Genomic DNA, 21250 nt, shown 5'->3' with positions numbered 1-21250 from the left:
AGAGCAGGTTCATGGGGCTGAGGAGGCAGCTCACTGGTTAAGTGCTTGTTACACAAGCATGAGGACCTAAGTTCTGATTGTCAGCAAGCAGGTGAAATCAAGGCATGAACACATAGGGCCCTTACCCCAGCACTGGCAGGGGAGGAAACAAGCGATTATGGGCTCTCAGCCACTGTAGATGAAACTGGTGTGCTTCAAGTTCACTGAGAGACCCTGTCTCAAAAATGCAAGCTGACAGATTCCATGTGTAGAGTTCTGTCTTCCCACATATAGGTGAGTGTACCACATATACATAAATACAAATACATCATACATAGTGCACATACACACACACACATGTGCACATAAAATCAACGCATGTATCCGAAAGAGGACAACCACAAAGTGGTAAAAGAGCACAAGATAGGTTCTGTGTTTAAGGCAAAGATTTATCACACCTACTGTCTGAATTAAACATGCTCAACAACAACAAAAATTGTAGAGCTCCCCCAAATTTTCCATTAAATATAATAATATTTTAAAGTGCACAAAAGGCTATCTACTAATAGCATCAGAAGTATAGAAGACTAGATAACTGTAGGACGGCTTTCTACCCAAGATGCTACTTCCTGAACTCTGAACTGTATCTCCTGATATGGTCCAGTATGTGGACCTATGTCTGCTGAAGAATACCAGCTGTAAAGTCTGTTATTTCTGAGCCAGTCCTTGGCTCTGGATGAGGTGACCTGTTATGTGTGGTTTACTACCAGCTCTTCCCAATCCCTTTCATGTCTTCCTTACATTCCTTCCACTCTTAAGTCCCTTGACTATATCACGAAAATGATAGTGTGGCAACGACAGTTGATAATGTGTTGTAACTTAGACATTACAAACAAAGTAGATCTTAAATAATCTCAGTCCCCAAACTGTAAGTATATGAGAGAATGCACACATGCTGGCTAGCTTGATTTTAAAATGTCACTGTAGGGCAGGAGAGATGGCTGAATGACTAGGAATGCAGATTGACCTTCCAGATGACCAGATGCAATTCTCAGCTCCCACAAGACATCTCATAACCATTTGTAACTCCAGTTCCTTGGGATGTGATACCCTCTTCTTATCTCCCTGGACACCACATAGCGTATAGACATACATACAACCAAAACATTCAGACATATAAAATAAAAATATTATTTAAAACCACTGTGTACATATGTATAAAAATATATATGTATTTGTGTGCATGTACATGTGTATACATATAAACACATATATGTATCATGTATACACATATGCATACATATGTGTTTACCTATGAGTACATATATGTACATATATGTATATAAGTGTGTACATACATGAACATATGCATATACATATATACATGTGTGTATATACATATATATGCAGATAACTGTAAATACATAAATATGTAATGATGTATGTATATACACATATATATACATAGATATATACATATATACACGTATATGTATATACATGTATACCCATATGTATATGTGTGCACATATACACATATTTGTATATATATGTACACATATATAATGTACATGACACACATGCAATTCTTATTTGTTAAATATATGCCATTAATATTTGCAAAAAGTAAATGCTTAACTTCAAAATAATGTCTAAATGTTTTCAATTATTGTTATTATGTATGTATGTGTATGATGTATGTGGGGTTCACACATACCAAAGTGTGCATATGGATTAGAGAGGTCAACTTTGTGGAGTTAATATTTTTTCCACTTTTACATGGGTTCTGGAGATTTAATCCAAGTCCCCAGTTTTGCACCGCATTGACTCACAGAAAAATAATCTTTTTCTAAAATGTTTATTTTTATTCACATGCATATGTTTGAATTTGTATGTCTGTTACATGTGTGCCAGTGGTCATAGGATTCAAAAGAGTGTTGACTTTCCTAAAACTGGACTTACATCCACATAATAGCTCTGACAATCCAACCTGGGTACTCTGGTAAAACAGTAAGTGCTTTTAAAACCTGTGCTAACTCTCCAACCTCACCAAGTAACTTTAATAGAGGAAAGCGCTTGCTATGTTCCAGCTATTTAGATTAAGCATTTCTTTTTAATATTTTCTGTATTTATGTTCATCCTTGCCCCATTCTTTCCTGATTCTTGTTCTTGTTCTTGTTTCTTGCTTCTTTCCCCCCCTCCCCCCTCCTCCTCTTCTTCCTCTTCTTTCTTCTTCAGCAGTCTTACTATTTAGCCTTGGCTGGTTTGGAACTCAGAGAGATCCATCAGCCTCTACCTCCTAAATTAAAGGTGTGCTTTGCTCACCTTTCTTTATGTAGCCCAGCTATTTTTTATATTAATTTTTGATAAAGATAATTTATACAGAAAAAGTTCAAGTGCCAATTTGAAATCATTTATTATATTCTGCTGATCTATATATTATTAAATATACTTTTTAGCATATACTCATGTTATAAACAAGTTCATCATTCTGTAAACCATGAACCATATAAAGTCATCTCAGAGTTTTTGTGGTTATAAATACCTGGCTTCTAATCTTGGAAACAAGTTTTTACAATCTTCAGGGGAATCTTAAGGAAATTCAACCTCCCTAAAAATCATCTTTCATTAGATCTCAAGGCAAATTGTAGGCAATAAAGTTCTTTTGTTCATACAGTAAGTATTTGATTCTAACAAACCAAAGACACACTAAGGGGGTTGTTGTGCTAAGACAAGGATTACCAAAGAGGAGTCCTTACTTTAGAGTTTCCAATATGATTATAATTAGTACCATTTTAGCCTTCTTGCTTCTTCTGGTCAAAATGGTTTGCTGCCCCTTTTGGTTGAAAGGAAAAATCAGTTACATAGTATGTTCAGTTTTTCTTCTGGTCTCTCGCAACAAAGTGTAACTGAAGGAGCTATTCTTCTAGGTGGGAACTCAAGGCTCAGACTTACCTCCAAGAAGTTGCAGAAGATTGCTGCAGACAGGATGTCAGCCCCGCCCTCGCCCCACCCCCACCCCACCCCGCCCCACCCCCCAGTGCTTGGAATCTATGATTTATGCTCCCCAGCACTTTCTTCAAGAATCCAGGATTCAGATTGCTAAACAAGTGCCTGTAAAGTGGGGATATTTTTCTGGATCACTCAGGTAAACCAATGCAATTTCCCAACCCCTTAGAAGTGCCATAGAGAGGCAGACCAGAAGGTAAGATTGATCTGATAGGAGGCTTTGTTCAACATTACTAGCTTTGAAGATAAAGGTGGCTGTGAGTGTAGGAACCTGGGCAGCCTTCACAGCTGGGAAAGGCAAGGAAATGAATTCTCTCACTCAGCCTGCCCAGAGGAATGTAGTCTTGGCAACAGCTGGTTTTCCCACAACAATAGCCATTTTGGACTTTTGACCCTCAACACTAAGATGAACATGTGAGCATTTACACCATTTATTCTGCGTTAATTTCTGACAGCACCAGTAGGCAAGTAGCACAGTGAGTTTGGCATATTAACATTTTTAGCAATGGCAACTGAGCTAATCAAAGCAAACTTGGAATACTCCTCTCTTATAAGAATGACTGAACTGCATACTTGCTCCAAAAAATTACTAATGGGGATTTGGGACTAATTTTTCCTTATAAAAATAACAAAATGCTTTTTTAATATTATTCCTGAATTACCTGTAAAAATATTGAAGGGCTTTGGGAACAAAAATATTCTTGTTTAGCATATTTATTTTAGGGCAGTATATCCAAGGATTTGAATCACAACACTGCTACTTGATTTTTTTTTGGGGGGGGAGGGGAGGATTAACCTCTTGAGGCTATTTCTTAGTCTGTAAAATGGGAAACACACACACACACACACACAAGCACCAGGATCTACACACACTAGCCCCATGGAAAAGAGATAATTTATAAATAGTTCTTGCACAGCCCCTAGTAGGCAATCAAAGATCCATCGCATAAAGGTGTGAGCTATTACTATGACCATTGCATTCTTTCCGATTTTACAAACTTTCCTATCATAAAAGTGGACCTTTCAAAACCCTTGCTGTGACAACACGTTTAGTAACCTATCTTTTCCTTTCAATTTTGTTTTCCAAAGGCCCTGTACTAAACTGTTGACAACACCATCTCCTTTAGTAATAATTGATCCTAAGTCAATTATTTTCTCACTAAAGTAATTGATGAGAAACAAAAGCTAAAAGGAAAGGAAGGAAGGAAGGAAGGAAGGAAGGAAGGAAGGAAGGAAAGAGAGAGAAAAAGAAAGAAGGAAGGAAGGAAGGAAGGAAGGAAGGAAGGAAGGAAGGAAGGAAGGAAGGAAGGAAGGAAAGAATGGCTAAGACAATGGCTAAACCATAGATTGTAATTAAACTTTTTTTTTTTGTTGGTGGTTCTATTTCCCTGAGACGGGGTAGGGGAAAAGTCTTTGCTCAGAAACAAGCGAAGTCTGCCCCACCGCGCTGCTCCAGAGCTGGGACCCTCTCCAGAGCCCGCGGTGCGACACGGGTCTCCGGACAGTGTAGGATGAGCCTGCTGCGGAGCTGGGACTCGCAGAGCCCAGCACGCGGTGCGGGCGGCTACTGCAGGTTGTTCAGCCGCATCTGAGACGCCCGGTGCCTCGGGGACTCTAGCCAGAACCCAGGCAGGGGACGCACCAGGCTCGATCGGTCCAACCTCTGGGACGATCCCCGCCCTTCAGCAAGCTCCCGGGTCTCCCTGCTTAGACTCCAGCACGCAGCTCGCCTCCCTGAGGCTCCGGAAGGGAAGGAGGCGTGTCCGGAGCGGGCGGGCGGGCGGGCGGGAGCTGTATAAAAAGCGCTGGCGGCGCAGCAGCCCGGGCTTCATTTGCTGTCTGTCACCGGGACCGGAGTGCCGCGGGAAAGCAACGGCCGGAGACTGGGCGCTGCGCTCGAGCTACCCAATGCTGGGACTATCTGCAGCCGCTGCTCGTGCAATATGCTGGAGCTCCAGAACAGCTAAACGGAGTCGCCACACCGCTGCCTGGGCTGGATCGCAGCGCTGCCTTTCCTTATGAAGAAGACACTAGTGAGTAGGGCACGCCCGGGAGGAGCTCCAAGGCTTTCCAAGAAAATCGCTCCTGGAGCCCCTGGGAGCCCGGCGCGCCCTGGGACCGGCAGCCGGGCCATGTGGGGCTGCGCCCGCCCGGTGAGCCAGGAGGGTGTGGGAGAGGCAGGCGTGGTGTGCGAGCCGGAGCCGCCGCCCCAGGGGTGAGCCCGGGAGCTGGGGAGAGCCAGGGCTGAGAGTGAGCCTGTGGCAAGTTTGCAGCCGCAGCTGCGAAGTTTGAAGCTGTCAGTGGCAAACCACAGAAGCAGGCTTCGCTTCTTCGGCCTGGGCGTTAGAGTTATCACGGGAAAGGCTTGGTTTTTTTGGACTGGAGGTCTTTCCCCGTGGATTCGGGGAGATTATGAAACAGCTTCCCACGCGCCACCCTCGCTCGCTCTCGCAGTCAGATTTATCTGTGCAGTCCCCAGGTGGGCGCGGGACGCGGTGCGGACGCGGGTGCAGCCGCTGGAGCGAAGCCAACCCAGAACTCCCAGGCGGCATTGCCAGGCGGGGCGCAGAACCTGCCGGGCAGGCGGGGGAAACTTGGCAGCCTGCGGTGTCGGCCGGGTTCACAGCTCTGGGTGGGCCCTCCAGAAAGCTCTAGATGGAGTAGTAGTATTTTCACACTCTGTATAACACACTTTCCCATTACAAAACAGCAAAAGTTCTTCTTCTTCTTTTTCTTTTTCTTTTTCTTCTTCTTTTTCTTCTTCTTTTTCTTCTTCTTTTTCTTCTTCTTTTTCTTCTTCTTTTTCTTCTTCTTTTTCTTCTTCTTCTTCTTCTTCTTCTTCTTCTTCTTCTTCTTCTTCTTCTTCTTCTTCTTCTTCTTCTTCTTCTTCCTACTATTTCCCTTTTTTAATGTGCACCTCCTAAGGATAGTTATTGAGATAATGCCCAGGGTCTCTAAATTGCTCTTTATGCATAAAACATAGCCCGGGGGTACAATTATGTCTTTTCTTCGTTGACGGGGGAGGGTGTGTGTGTGGAAAGAGCCACTGTAGTAATCTCCTTCTCCTCTATAGTTCTTTCTACCCTCGCGGTTGTACCGCTTCATGGTTCTTCCTTTCCGAATTGTTCTGTCATCTGCAGCAAGTTGGGTAAAGCTGCTCTTTCACGACCCCTCCCCCATTCTATAAGTGATTGAAATTTCTGGAATGTATGGAAGGGTATGGGATTCGAGGTTTTGTGCTCATTTTCAGCATTGATGAGGCATCAGTGTGTTGCAGATAATTTATTAAATTACTCATAGGACGTCTTATTTTAAATAGTTATGTAGGCTGGGATACAGACCCATTAGGAAACAGGGAGAATAAAGCACCTTTCTCTGGCTTGAAAATGGATAGGGGGAGAGTGGCATCCTGGACGTCTTCTTCTAAGAGCACTTGCCCTGACAGAGGCTGGGGGGAGAAAGGAAAGGCAGGGATCCGCCCCTGTGTGCTGGTTAGTTCCACCCCAACCCGCCACCCCATGAAGCATCACACCTGAGAGATCCTTGCTCTTGAGATGAAGATGTTCAGGGTTGCTGCAACAAAGAAAAGTTTCGCAGTGATTGCTTGATGCGGACATGCCGTTTGCTTGGTAGAATAACAAACAAGGGTGGAGTACCTATTCCTTTTTTAAAAGTAGCATCCGCTTACATGAATAATGGTGGCAGCTCTGAGTGCAGCAGCCTCTGGTACAGGAAGAGAGTCCAAGCCTTCTTATTTAAACAAGAAAACAGGAGACAGACAAGGTTAATGTCCAACACGCCAAAGCAGAGCAGTGTGACTTTGAGAGTCGGGAGGATTGATGATCCCTGCGCTCTCTTTGCAAAACAAGCGCAAGCTCTGTAATCTCTTTTCTCGCTTTGATTAAATGGCTGTGTAAATAGGATTACATGGAATAATTCCATTGAAAAGTAGAAAGAGGTCGATCTAGCCCGAAACACTGTGGCGGTGGTGGCAGTAGTGACTCAGTGCTGCCGACCAGAGATATTTGAGACAGTTAAGTATTTTAGAAATGTGACCTGTTTGGACCAAGTTAAAGTGCAGGCCCTTTGAGGGGGTACATGCTGCTGATAAAGGGTTTGTAGGCAAAAAGAGGGCAGTGCTCTCATAGAATGGAGGCATTCATTGTCTGGAATCTAATGACCTTCAAGGTTTCCTTTAAGGATACTTCTAGCAATTCACATTCTTGTCCCTGAAAAAAGAGGACACTGAAAATCGCTCACAATCAATAAACTAGTCCCTAGCAATGAAGGAGGGGGTTAGATTCTCTTCCCTATTGTCAAATCTCCTAATCCAAGAGTTGCAAAGAAATTTTCTGTGCCACTGTGAATGTGTAGAGGGAGTGTAGTGTAAGGGAACTGGACATTAAGAAAGAGCCAGGCTTTTTTTGCTTTTTTAATCTGATGCTATCTCTGCCTGGGAGGAAAATCTATTGTTATCAAATAGACTACTGCAAATATGGGATCAATACCAAGTTCTCTTATAACCCTCCTGTTCAATATGCTCTCATTACCCAGTAAATTAAAAAAAATGTAATGTTAATATTTTAAGGGATTTTCATTTAAATTTTATAGCTTTGAAGAAACCATGGGGACACCAGGCATTTTGAGCCTTCTGTCAAGCTAAATAAGTGTGAAAATTCCATCAGCAGCCACTTGGGGCTTGATGGATGGGTCTTTGATTTACTAAGCACTGGTGATGGACTTCGGTATTTGGAAAATAAATACACAAGTTCTGAGGAGCAACCCGGGGCAATAATATATGTCTTAAGTTTGCAATGCCGACTGAGTTTTGTATTTTTGAGATTTCTCTTTGTTTTTGTTTTTTTTTTTCCCCACCAAATTGTAGGAATTTATGGTATCTAAAGAAAACTGTGACTCCGGCTAAGAAACAGCTAACAGCTACTTTTAAAAACCACGGGATTCTAATAGTTACATTACAATTGAGAGGCCACACTGCAATGCCAGTGGCGCTTTGCGTAAAAGTGCAGTCAGAAGAATGTGCTCATGATTATGCCTGTTGTGCTTACGTTTTTTTTAGTTTCCCCCACAGGTTTCCAGAGTTGTGGTGAGTGCTATTGGTCTCAGAAATAAGGAGACAGGAAAGATCTGTCTTGAAAACAATGCAGAAAGGTCTATTTTAGGAACACTGACGCTCCCAGAAAAGACACAAACAGAATTTTAGCTTTTACTATACTAGAAAGAAAAGTACCCCCCCCCCCCCTTTTGATCTATAAAATATTTGTCATGTGGGTGACAATGGCGGTTCCTATATAGAAATATTAGCATATTTGTGAAAAGAGCATTTGAACATCTTGTCCCTGCAGTCACTCAGTTTGCAGTGTGTGCTTCCAATGGTTCTAATTTATGGGGCTTCTAATTGATACGTTCTGCCAAGACTTTCAGACTCAAGTGCTAAGTCGATTACATTTAACATAAAACAGGGAAAATAACCATATGGAAATCTGAAAGTCGGTGCCAAACCAATTAAAATTGCTAAATTGTATTTATGTCTAACTGTTTGATGGGAAGATAGCAAATTGTGAGTATCCGTTTATTCTTTAATGACAGGTGATTGATTGAAATCTTACCGCTGCCTTAAGTAATGTTAGAAATCAAATCTCTGCCAAAATAGCTAATCTCTCAGCTTTGACCGTTTCTTTCATGTTTCTTGTCCTATCTCTTTCCCAGTTGGTGGAACACTTAAAATATGCTCAGTGGGAGGACTCTAGCAAAGACTTGATCTGATGCCTGTTTTACCACTTGTGACACAAATGACCTTAGGCAAACAGCATCTCGGGATTTCCGTTCTGTTATCTGTATGATGTTAGTAAAATAGTTATAAAGATGTCTCTCAGTTGGTGGCTGAAGGGACTCATGGGGATAAACAGTTCTACCCCTGCACAGTAGTTCACTGGTATTACAGTGTGAAATACATTCCCCGAGAAGGGAATTGCCTTCCTACCAACTTAAAAGCCAGAGGAAAATGACCTCTCAGGAGCAAAGCAGAGAGCAAGGTTTTCTAAATCGGGATCCTTTAATTCAGTGCTTGGCCTTCATTACAAGCCGACGGACGATGGACCGTCTGATTAGCAGTTTTCCTTAGCACAGGGCCAAACTAGGAATACACAGAAACTAGGATGGTGTGTGGACCTGAGAATGGGAAGCTCTCTGCAGTTCTATTTCAAGTTGGCAGTGCAGAGAGCACTAAGGGAGCTAGCTCCTTTGATTTACTTTCCTGTTTGTATACTAGTGCTACATTTGTCTTCTGCGGGGCTGAACGACTGTCTGTTTTTAGCCTATCCCCGCTGTTGGACTTACTCTTCTGACTGAGGATGCACATCCCTTTCTTCTTTGTTGTTTGAACCAGGCGACAACCTGTGCTCTTTCCCCTCTGTTATCCAAGACTAGGGCCTCCCTTTCTCTCAGCTACCTTAGTGGTGCCATCCTTAGATCAAGGTAAGGCATGGATAGAAATCTCTGAGTAGAGTTCTCTTATCTGTTACGTATGTGACTCATCAGCAGCTGCCGGAGTTCTGCCTTGGAGATTAGTCACCTGAACTGTGACAGAGAACACCCGGATGGGATTCTTGAACAGTGTTCTCTCGGGGCTGTTGTGTTATGGACAGACTCCCCCTCACGGAGACCGTGGTTGACTCCCACCTTGCTGATTTACAGATGCTGCAAGTCGTCGTTTTGCCTTTCCACTTAATTATGGGCATACAAAAACCTGTTTACTGGGGCCTGGCCTGGAATTATCATTGTCTATCCTTACCTATTTCTGTCTATCCAGAAAAGAAGAAGGTGGGGGCATTTCTCATATAATTAAGCCTCCTGGTTTTTTTGTTTTGTTTTGTTTCAAAAAGTGTGACGTGTGTCATCCAAGGGAAGGCTGTTGTATTGCTCTGTGCCCTTTGGCCATCGTTTCCCAGTTGCTTTCAGGCTGTCACACTAGCTGGATTATTAAGGAGCTGTGTTCTGTTCTTAACCTCAATGTGAGCTCTGTGACTTTAGGAAATTATTTGGACCTCTCTGGAACTGTTTCAATTGAAGGACAGGAAGGTGGGGCTGGTTCTTTCTAAGTGCCTCTGCTTCTAAACATCTTTCTCTTCTAAAGTAATACTAGTAAGAGAGAGGTTTGAACCAGGTGACACAGGCCTCCATTAGTTCTCAGATTTATGTCGCTTCGGTGTGGACACAGTATATTACTATTGCTCTGTGGTGGACCGGCAGATGGGGAAGACCTTAAGATTTAAGTTTAGGCTGTTCTTTGGAAATTTCATCTACTGCTTGTTTTAAAACAAGAATGGGATTTCTACTCAAAGAAGGACATCCTACTCTATTCTTGTCATCTGAGTGTGGAAAAATCCTGAACAGCCCCACATAATTCCAGAATATACATTTTCTGAGACAGTGCTTCCCTGTCAGGCACCAATATCTATATGGGGTGAACGCAGAAAGTCAACCAAAGACCATTTTGGTGATGTAGCAGAAAACAGGAATAGAGGGAACCAGAGGAAGGGGCTGTGGACTTTGTTCTGTAACCGGACACGTGGCCTTGGACTAGCCATTGAGTCTAACTGAATGGTATCCAAGAGTTAATACTGAGAAGACGATAGAGATCAGAGGTGGCAGTCGAGGCCACAGAAGTGGACAGTGCAGGCAGCCTTGGGGGAAGGCTTGCTCTGTGGTGATGCATCACCAAGTTGTTGCTAGACTCAGTGTTTTACCAGGCTCCAGAAAAATCTCTGGTGCAATCCCTGTCCACCTAATTTCCTTGGCTAATTAATACTAGACACAGGACTCATGGCCAACAGCATGTTTTCTTTAGATGTCAGAAGCCACTGGTTCTCCTTGTTGACATCAGACTATTCAAAAGCCAGCTGGACCTTCCTGCAGCCAAGAGACTAGAGATCCCTCTGAAAATGAGCCACGGCAGTGGTACTAATGCTGAATTCTGAGCGCCGCCAGAGGGAAAATGAGATGCCTATTAAAAGAAAGTTCACAATCGAGGCAATACTCCAGACAATTAAAACACAAAGACAGCCATAGCTGTCCTTTGGTTATCTGGATGCAAATTTAGCCCTAGACCGTGCACCTGTAGCTGTTGGCTGTGCTTGGCTCTCTCGAGGGCTGTGGATTAGAGCATGCTCTTAGGAGAGTGATTAGGTGGCCTTTTTGTGTGTTCTCTGTACACAGACGGCAGCTGAAACATCTCCTAGTTGCCTTGCAAAGAATGCCTTTGCTCGCTAGGGTGACCGCCCGAGAGAAAGGGTGTGAAAAGAGCTCAGGCAAACCCATCTGTCCACAGTATCCACAGAGAACAGCAAGTCTGGGTCATTTTTGCAGAAAGGGCATCTCTCTGGCATGTAGCTGTGTTGCTGTGTAAACCCTGGAGAGAAGAGCAGAGCCTGGCCAATGTGTGTGTGTGGGGGGGAGGAGGGTGTGGGAGGGAGGGGGGTTGGTTTGCTTTGTACACACTTTATTGTGTTACTACCAGCAGTTCATCTTAGGAACAAAAGCCTCGTGGGTGTTTAGAACTTCTTCATTTTTTTTTTTCCACCTTGATGTATGTGAAATCTCTGAAGCAAATGATCATTTCCATTTCTGTGTGCTTCCAGGGTAAATCCCATCTCATTACTGCTTTGTGTGTGTGTGTGTGTGTGTGTGTGTGTATGTGTGTGTGTGTGTGTGTGTGTGTGTGTGTGTGTGCAACATTTAGAACTGTGGAGGGTCCTTAGACAAGCCACTGTGATGAGCTTTCTGCTGTATTCTGGGGGTCCTCCCCAGCCCCAGAAACTACCCTGTAAGGTCACACCAATTCCCGGATTTTGAAGAAGAGGGTTAACATAGAAAACATGCTTTAGTTGTAAAGGTCTTGCTGCATGCTGGCATCTGTCCTGTGTGGGTGGGTTTACTGCCTGTTAAACTCTTAAAACTGTTACCTGGATGAGCAGAGATGTAAACCAGTTTATAATATGATCTAGGAAACCCAAGGACTGCAACACAAAGCTCAGGAGTCAGTGCACAGCCATTACCTATGCTTCCCATATATATAACTCCACACTTTAACACTCCTGAGATAATAAACACATTAGGCAGCTCCAGTTTTCATGACCAATCAAACCTCTGCGGTTGCCTTGGCTGGGGTCTGTGATACTCTGCTCAAGTTTATGTTTCGTTCTGAGGCAGAGAACTTTGGTGTGCCCTCCCAGGTGGAGTGTTCACCCCATCTCCTCCTTGCCCTAAGTGTGGAGAGGAGGAGCTGTGCTCTGTTTCCAGGTGGTCCCAAGCAGGGGCTGAACTGCAGGGTCATAGAGGTGACAATCAAAAGGAGAGGATTAACAGAGTGTTTAATATTTGGATGACATTAATTTTGTATAGAAATACATTGTTTTTTAATTTTATAACAAATTAGAAGTTTTTTTTTATAATTTACATCCTTTTCAGGAGTATGTTTTAAACCTTTTGTATACATTTAAAATGTCTAAAAGCCACAGCGATCAATAACCCAACACTACATGGAAACCAGTGCAAACCTCTTTTCCACTTTTAGAGCTATGGTGGGTAATTTACTAAGCTAGATGGTTTTAGGTCATGAAAATGTATATCTTGCCATGAAGAATTTTAAATTTAAAAATTAGAAATAGCTTCTAGTACTTACAGCTAGTTTTTAAATCTACCACTCACAATGAAAGGGCCCCTGCTAAGTCCTTTGTGTGCCTCAACATTTTAAACAATTACATTTTTAAACACAAAGCTAACTTGACCACTTAATCTTTCCGTGCATCTGCCTACCTGGGAATGACTCGGCTTGAAGGATCAAAATTTCCTATAATCCATGTAAAGCATCGGTATGGGAAGCTGTTTTAAAGTTACCACTGTTGTATAAAATTGAACCGTTCTCGTAAGAAAACATGGCCAAGCAGTGCTCAAGAAAAAGTAGTTCCACAATTAATTCATTCAATTAACTTTTCTTCTGGGAGCTGGGTGATATTTCTTTCTCAATTTCATTTTGCAGATAAGGAAACCAAAAATGAGCATTTCCTCAATGAATTTGTGGTATTTGCCATTATTGTCACCCAAAGTGAGGGAGTGTGACTCATTAGCGTGACTTAGTCATTACTTTGGAGATACTAATCCTGTTTACAGGAACCCTAAGTAAAAGCGAATGTGATTCAGATAGTGCATACGGCTGCCAGTAATAGAATCTGGACAAAAAGTCATAGTTACTGTTGCCTAGCAGAATGGATCATGTTAGATGCTCAATCAATACACAATGAAATAAACAGGTCTGATTCAGGCTGCTGACGTTTGGTGTAATTGTTTGCAAGCTTTTATTTTTTTTAAAAAAATACTGCATTTAGAAAAAAATTAGGACTGGTTTCATACGCAGGTAATTGTAGAGGATACTTTGCTCGCCACGTATAGGAATACTTTTCAGCGAGTGCTAATTCATTTGTTCCTAAGGAGAACATCCTCTATTACTAGAGAGCACGTGGGGGAGTGGAGTTCATGATGAGACACAGCAGTGTTTTAGTCACTGGTTTGGTGACCCTTGGTCAGCTTTTTTTTTCTCTCAGATCTTTACTTTCCCCATATTTAAATGGGCAGAAGTAACTCCAAGGGTTATTCACAGGGCCATCAAATGATAGACTGTTAGTTACTACTTCACCCATGAACATTTCTGCGAACAGCAAACCAAAGGAGCGGCTGCCTAAGAAGAGAGGGAGCATTTATTAAGGATAATGAGAATCTTTGGGAGGTAGACCTAGTAAAAGGCTGTTAGTGGCGCACGCCTTTCATCCCGGCACTTTAGAGGCAGAGGCAGGCGGATCTTTGAGTTCGAGGCCAGCCTGGTCTACAGAGTGAGTTCCAGGACAGTCAGGGCAGTGAAACCCTGTCTTGAAAAAACCAAAAAAAAAAAAAAAAAAAAAGTTGAAGTTCTTACTTCAATTTACTAAATTGGAGATGCCAAGACGAAATCTACACAAGACTTTCAAGCAAAAATATTTTGAAGTCCACAATATCACAAAGTGATTCCTCTCATTTGCCAATCCCAGAAACTAGTGTTCTGATAGATTTCAGAAGATTTGCTTGAGATGCCACAACCATTGAATTGTAAAGACTAGATTCTTCTAAATCGCTGACCTGTCTCGTGCCCATATTTGCGCCCATACTTAAGAGGCACCAAGTGTGCTATAGTGCTGTTTCCCCCAAGGCAAGGTGCTGAAGGCTCGGTCCCAACTGTGGCGCTGTGGCGCTGTTGGGAAGCACTCGGAGCTTTGGGAGGTGGACCCCGTGGAAGGAGAATAGGTTTTGAGTACTTGCTCTTGAAAGGAATACCGAGCACCTGGAGCCCCCTTTTCCATTCTGGCAGCCGAGAAGTGAACAGTCCTCAGCCACAGCACCACACCGCTGATGTACGGTGCTACCACAAGCCCAGAGCTATGGGGTTAAAATGACCAAGCACTACCATCTTGCCGAGGACTACAAGACCAAGGGAAACATTCTTTGTTAAAAGTTAATCATCTTAAAATTTCCCCCACGGCTATGGAAATGAACATAAATTGTTAAGATTTGAGTGGCTGAGTGGCTGTGGTTGCTGACCCCTTCCTCATCCCTTTCCCCCTCCTTCTAACTTCCCTCCTTTCACAGTCCTCCTCCTCCCCCTCCTCCTTCTGCTGCACCTCCTCCATATCCTCCATTTCTGTTTGAATCAGGGAACCTGAAAGCAAGCAAAGTTGAGGTGAGGCTTCCAGTTAAATGGAAAATTTGCTTTGTTTCCAGTTCTTCAGCGCTATGCGCAAGTGCCAATGGTTATGTTTGAACAGTGCCTTGCAAGTCAGAGATCCTGGCCTTCGTAGGCAGCTCCACAACCCCCCATTTCCGGAACAGTCAAATGGCCGCTCCAGACCTCAGCCCTCTGACTACTGTCAGGGAAGCCCATTGTAAACTGGAAAAAAAAATGTCATTTTACTTGATGGATTTGAAAGCTTGGCATCTTTCAAATAAAGTAGTACTTGAAAGACAGAAAGACAAATATGTTTAAATTATGCTTTTAGATAACTTGTTGGGGAAAAGAGAGAAGGACGCCCCAGAGATTACTTTTATCAATTTGCTCTGACCTTATTTCCAATATTTTTAAAGACAATTTTAAATCTCCACAATGAGATAAAGGAATTTTCATTAAAATGCCTTTATGATTATTATGTCTGGGATGTAAGTCTAATTCATTTGTGTTGGTTTCTTCACTTTGGGATCCTTTACCTATTCAGCAAAAACCTTCACACACACACACACACACACACACACACACACACACACACACCTGAACCAGTTCCTGGTAAAAGGGAAACACAAAGACCCAGGGAATTTAGATTTGCAGGAAGCGAATGGAAATGTCTGTAGTGATGCCTCCTTCCTCAAGTCCCGACTGAAGGATGACTGGGAAAATTAGACGCATTTATCCAGTCTCAAGAGAGTTTACCAAGAGCAAAGTTCCTTTGCTGTCCCTTGCCTAAGGTCACAGAAGTCAGTGGTGGGCTGGTTCATGAACTAGGAGGTCTGTTTCCAAAGTACACGTTTATCAGCTTGGTGCCTAGAACTGAGGTTGGGGGGTGGGAAGTACACCTTTTCCCATTTTGATTCAGAGAGTGATTTCCTACTATATTTTATTGAGATGTTAGTTTTAGCATGGGGAGAAATCCACCTAACTGTTGAGGGAGAGAGGGGGAACATATGACTTTTATGTTTAAAAGCACCTAGGTTTTACCTCTGGCTCTGCCTCTAGGTTGCTGCGGGGTCTTAGGCAATGTATTTACCTTTGTTTAACCTTTCTGTAACCTTAGGTGAAATGGAGCTCGGAGACTTTGTAGCTTCTCTGTCTTCCTACCTTGTTTGTTTTCTCTCCCTCCTTTCCGTTGTTCCTTCCCTCTCTACCCTACCCCCAAATTTAGAAATAAAATGTGTGCCATGAACTTTTTCAGAACTGTTCTATGACAAGAAATATTTTGCAGAGCTGGGGACATACATAGCTAACCTGGAAGGGTGTTAGCCTAGTGTGTGAAAAATCCCCAGTTCTATCCCTAGCTATAAGCATGCAAATAGGAAGAAATCTTTCAGAGTTAACAGGTTTCCTACTATAGTATTAGCCAGCAAATTCTAGTCTTTTGTCGTGTTGATTGATTGACTGCACACACAGGGGGAACAGAAGTGAGATTTAGAGTCAGATGAGGCTTATAGCTCTGTCTGTCACTTAGACCATCATATGATTGTCTTTCTTTCTCTAGGCCCTCATATTTTCATCTAGATTAATAGTTCTCAACTTTTCTCATACTGCAACCCTTTAAAACAGTTCCTCATGTTATGGTGACTGCCGACCATAAAATCATTTTGTTGCTACTTCATACCCATGGTTTTGCTACTGTTATGAATCATAACGTAAATATATCTACTACGCCAGATATCCGATATGCACCCCCTGTTAAAGAGTCAGTCATCTTCAAAGGGGTCATAGCCCACAGGTTGTGTGAGCTAGATGAAGGGTGGTCAGAGTGACTTAGAGTCAGAACACAAAGGACAGGAAAATTGTCTAACTTTAGGTGGCATCCCTGTAAATAATATCCCTTATTACTGAAATGGCACAGTGATCACTCTGGCAGTTTATTCCAGTGTGTAGGATGACAATGGTCATTTTAAAGCTGTTTTCATCGAAAAGCAAAGCAAGATAAGGGGTGATACGAGATGTGGGGTTGTGTCACTATGAACTGCCTGGCTAAAGGCGTGGGTGCTGGTAAGGATGCTGCCACAGGTTGCTGAATGTCAGGAGAGACAGTGATAAATCAAGTAGTCTCCCTAGATGGTTTTTTTCCTCTTCTGGGGGCAAGAGTCCTGCTGTCACGAGCCTAGAGAGCAGAAAAATTCAAGCTTTCTAAATAACTATTTAATACTGCCTTTCAAAATGAGCCTTAATCTGTTTTTCTGTCGTGGAGGCTGTTCTTCAAATTGAAGGACTTTGAAGGAGTCTGCATTTCTAAGATTTAGATTTTTCTCACTTGTAAAATGAGGCTAAGAGTCTAATTCCAAAGGTAGTTCCAAGCATTGTGTAACTATATATGTAAAGGGTGAGAACCTGGTTACCAGAAACCTAGGTAAATATTTCTTCCTCCCAGATAAATGTGTAGTTTTTGTTTTGGATTATCATACTGTTTAATTTTTTTTAAGTGTTACATTGGTAAATGTAGGAAACACAGTTTGAAACATTTTCTTTATAAATTCATGTTTTTTTTTCTTGTCAGTGGTTTGTTTGTTGATTTTTGTTTTGTTTTGTTGGGTTCTTGTTTATTTTGGGGGATGTTGTTTTTTGTAGTATTATGTTTTGTTTTGTTTTGCTTGTTTTTTTTTTTTTTTTTACTTTTTTTGTTGTTTGTTTTTCAGTGCTGGTGATTGAAGCTAGGGCCTCATACATGCTAAGCACAGGCTGTACAACTGAAGTAAACCCCAAGCCTCTTGCCAGTGATTCTGTTCAGAGCTTAAGGGCTTAATTGCCCAGGTTAATCTTGGAGTGAGTGTTTTATCAGTCACAGCAGATGCAAGTTTCTTTTTATCAGTCCATTACTTCAGGTACACAAGCATTCCATTCTCTGACAGAACATTAAATTGTTATGTTTCTTTGATGGAGTGCTGATTTGTTTAAAGCACTTGTGGAAGAGAGAAAGCAGCTCCTGTTTTCTAGTCTTTTCCAGTCTCTCAGTCGTTTTTTTTAAGGGTTTCTTGCCTGAATCATTGACTACAGAGACTTGACGATGTCTTTGGCTAAATTCACCAAGCCAGAAGTGTGTATAGCCAAATTGGGCTCAATGCAGAGCAGGGTCTGACCCACAAAATTCCAAACAAGGAAAAACAGATAGGAAATCTCTCATTCATGGTGGTGGTGGTGGGTGCTGGTGGTGGTGGGTGCTGGTGGGTACCAGTGGTGATAGGTAATCTATTTGTGATGTCTTCCCCTCAAGGAAGGCAAGACAAACTGATCATACCTATAATGGCTTAGGAGCAAAGTTAGATTTTAAAAGAGCTGAGGTTTCTCCTTTCCCCTAAGGATCTGTGTTGTTCTAGTTTTTGAGGGAGAATCCAGGAAAAAGCAGAATAAGAACTGACAAGGCACCAGGAAGGAAACAAGTCCAGGAGACTCATACCCTAACTTCAGGTGCCCTGTGGGGTAGGTGCCTTTTTCATTACAGGCAAAATAAATGGTAGGTTCTAGAATCTTAGAGCTTCTCCACACTGCACGCTGCAGGGCTGTGTCAAGGCAAGTCTGACCGTATGACTAACCTGGTTAAATTCTTCCAGTTCTGGCAATTCTAAATTGGTCTTTGTAGTACCAGGATGAAATTCAAACCTGTAGCACACAAGGCAAGGTCCTCTGTGTTATCTCTTCTATAGCCTGAGTGGTAAATTATACTTCCGGCATCTTCTGATTATGGCCAGAGGTATTCACACCCCAGTGTGTGTGTGTGTGTGTTGGGGGGGGGGGGCGGTCCTGTGGCTGATTTGCCTTATACAGATGGATATTTCTCCAGAATCATCTTTCTTAACTCCTTCCCTGAACAAACACACACTCTCTCCTCTCTCCTACTCTCTCCTCTCCCCTCTCTCCCCTCTCCCCTTTTCCCTCCCCTCTCCCCTCTTCACTCCTTTCTCCCCTCTATCCTCTGTCCTGTCTAGTCTCTCCTGTCTCTTCTGTCCTCTCTCCTCTTCTCTCTCTCTCTCTCTCTCTCTCTCTCTCTCTCTCTCTCACACACACACACACACACACACACACACACACACACGCGCACACACACAAACGCACACACATCATATCAGGATTACTGTTCATAATAACTTGAAATTCTCTTTATCACTTATACAATTTAATTACATTATCATCATATAGCGACACGTGGCCAAAGTCTTTGTGAAGATTTTGTTAACTGAACTATGACTTTTTTGTTTTTTCAGATTTTACTACATTTATTTATGAGTGTGCGGAGGTCAGGGTAAACTTGAGAGATTGGGTTTTTTCTTTCTACTCTGTAGGCTCTGAGGTGTGGCAGCAACCACTTTTACTTGCTGAACCATCTCTACATCCCTGAACTAAGATTTTAGTGACTCATGCTTGAGAGCTTGAGAAAACATCCTCGGCCACCAGCCGTCTAGGGCATTTAGTAGTTTTTGTGCCTACTGACATGAGCTGATGCACTGTGGGTATCAAGGGGGGTAAGTGGGAATATACAAAGAAATGCATCAGGGTCAATGGACACACATGAAGCCATGGATCTGTCAGCCCCCTGTGTCCACACATGTTCTTCACACACAATTCTGCTCAGAGCTGGGCAGTGGTGGCACACGCCTGTAATCCCAGCACTTGGGAGGCAGAGGCAGGCGGATTTCTGAGTTCGAGGCCAGCCTGGTCTACACAGTGAGTTCCAGGACAGCCAGGGTTACACAGAGAAACCCTTTCTCGAAAAACCACACACACACACACACACACACACACAAATTCTGCTCAGAGAGAAAAATGGTAAAGATTCTACTTGAGGCTGTGGAAGACAGTGGGCAGTTGCTTCCCTTTCTTTAAGACAGTGGTGCTCAGCGAATGAAGAGGTGGTTAGGGCCGAAACTGTTCATTTTGTGTGCTAGGCTCTTAACGGTGAGTAAAGTGTGCTATGTTACACACATCATATCCTAAGGTGTCCCATGTGTGAGAACCGTAATGTGACGACAGTTCCATTGTACTGAGACGAATATGGGTTCAGAGAGGTTAAGCAAGTCACCCAGCATTTTATAACTGTCAGTCAGCAAGTCTGAACTTTTCCCAGTTCCCCATTTAGTGGCAATGCTGTGGGAGACAGTTACAGTAAATGGGTCACCTCCTCCAGGTTACCCACAGTTACCATGCTTCCTTCAAAAATCTCCCCAGGTTTTCAACTAGATAATAGGTACCCTGGGTAGCTATCGCAATAGACATGCCTAGGATGTTGTGACTCTGTGCCAGGTTTAATGCACGTGATATGAAGTCAGGACGGTAATGGTGTAAGAAGCTTCCATCTGGAAGACAGTTATGAATGAAAGGCGGATATGCTTAAGGGGTTTAGCAGAGCAATATTCCCCCGGTTGAGATCAGAGAGAGGCTTCAATATCTTAGGGGTGGGTGTGGTGGTTTACACTGCAGTGCCAGTACTTAGGGTTCATCAGAGGCAGGAGGATTGCTGCAAGTTCAAGGTTAGTTGGGCCACTATAGCAAAACTTACTCTCAAAACAAAGCAACAAACAAACAGAATGCAGACAAACAAGTTTGCTCTAAACACAACACAAAAGCCGGGCGGTGGTGGCACACGCCTGTAATCCTAGCACTCTGGGAGGCAGAGGCAGGTGGATTTCTGATGAGGCCAGCCTGGTCTACAGAGTGAGTTCCAAGACAGTCAGGGCTACACAGAGAAACCCTGTCTCGAAAAAAAACCAAATTAAAAAAAAAACCCACAAAACAAACAAAAAAACCAAAATGTTGCGCTTGGCAAACTGTAAAGACCTTTTACCCCAAAGGGCAAAGTTCAACTCTTGCCTCAGTTTGCAAGCAGACCTCCAGCCCAGACCTTCAGGGAGGGGAGCAGAAAGAAACGTGAGCACTGAAGCCTTGCTGCAGGAAGGTCAGCGCGGACTTGGCAGTCCGACTCTCCAGCAGCTGAAGCATGTCGTCTTAATTTCATTTAGCTGGATGCTCTGCTCACAAGCCCCTCTCTCCATTTCCTGAGGAAGTGCATCCTATCCCCACTCTCTGCCATCTGGTGAGAGAGGCTCCTCGCTCCCCAAACAATCTCGTGTTTACATTTCTTCCCCCATCCTCTTTTGAATCCTAGGCAAAGCAGCCCCTTTGAAAAGGAGCCCAAAGGATTATCCTGAAATGCCTTGCCCACTTACCCTCTTTCCTGTCCCTAAGAGAGCTTGTCTTTCTTTTCCCAGCATGACTTAGTGTGAGGACTTGAGGTCTTGAAGTACAGGGTTTTTCGTATGACTCTTCTGATTACTAAACTTAGCTTAATTTGTAATCTTCCCGAGGGCAGTTGGAAGGATGCATTTCAGAACATCAGATTAGTATTTATTTAGGACATTAGTGCAGAGCCTTTTAGAACATTTAATAATGGTTCTACATACCCCAACACTGTGGCAGCAGAGACAGGTGGAT

The 21250-nt window shown here is 43.0% G+C and overlaps 1 protein-coding gene across 2 annotated transcripts in view; it reads left to right on the top strand.

The window, feature by feature from the left end:
• The first annotated feature begins 4824 nt into the window (after positions 1-4824).
• Positions 4825-21250, top strand: part of Kitlg (KIT ligand) — an 84223-nt gene continuing 67797 nt past the window's right edge. For both annotated transcript variants that reach the window (XM_052165441.1, XM_052165440.1), the window contains exon 1: positions 4825-5021. In XM_052165441.1, the coding sequence (XP_052021401.1) occupies positions 5007-5021 (15 nt within the window). In that variant the 5' untranslated portion in view covers positions 4825-5006. The remainder of the gene's footprint in view (positions 5022-21250) is intronic.

Source organism: Apodemus sylvaticus, chromosome 20 (assembly GCF_947179515.1).
Source record: "Apodemus sylvaticus chromosome 20, mApoSyl1.1, whole genome shotgun sequence".
In the NCBI taxonomy this organism is placed as follows: Eukaryota; Metazoa; Chordata; class Mammalia; order Rodentia; family Muridae; genus Apodemus; species Apodemus sylvaticus.
Note: the sequence above shows the minus strand (reverse complement) of the source record. Positions and strands in the feature narration are given on the sequence as shown.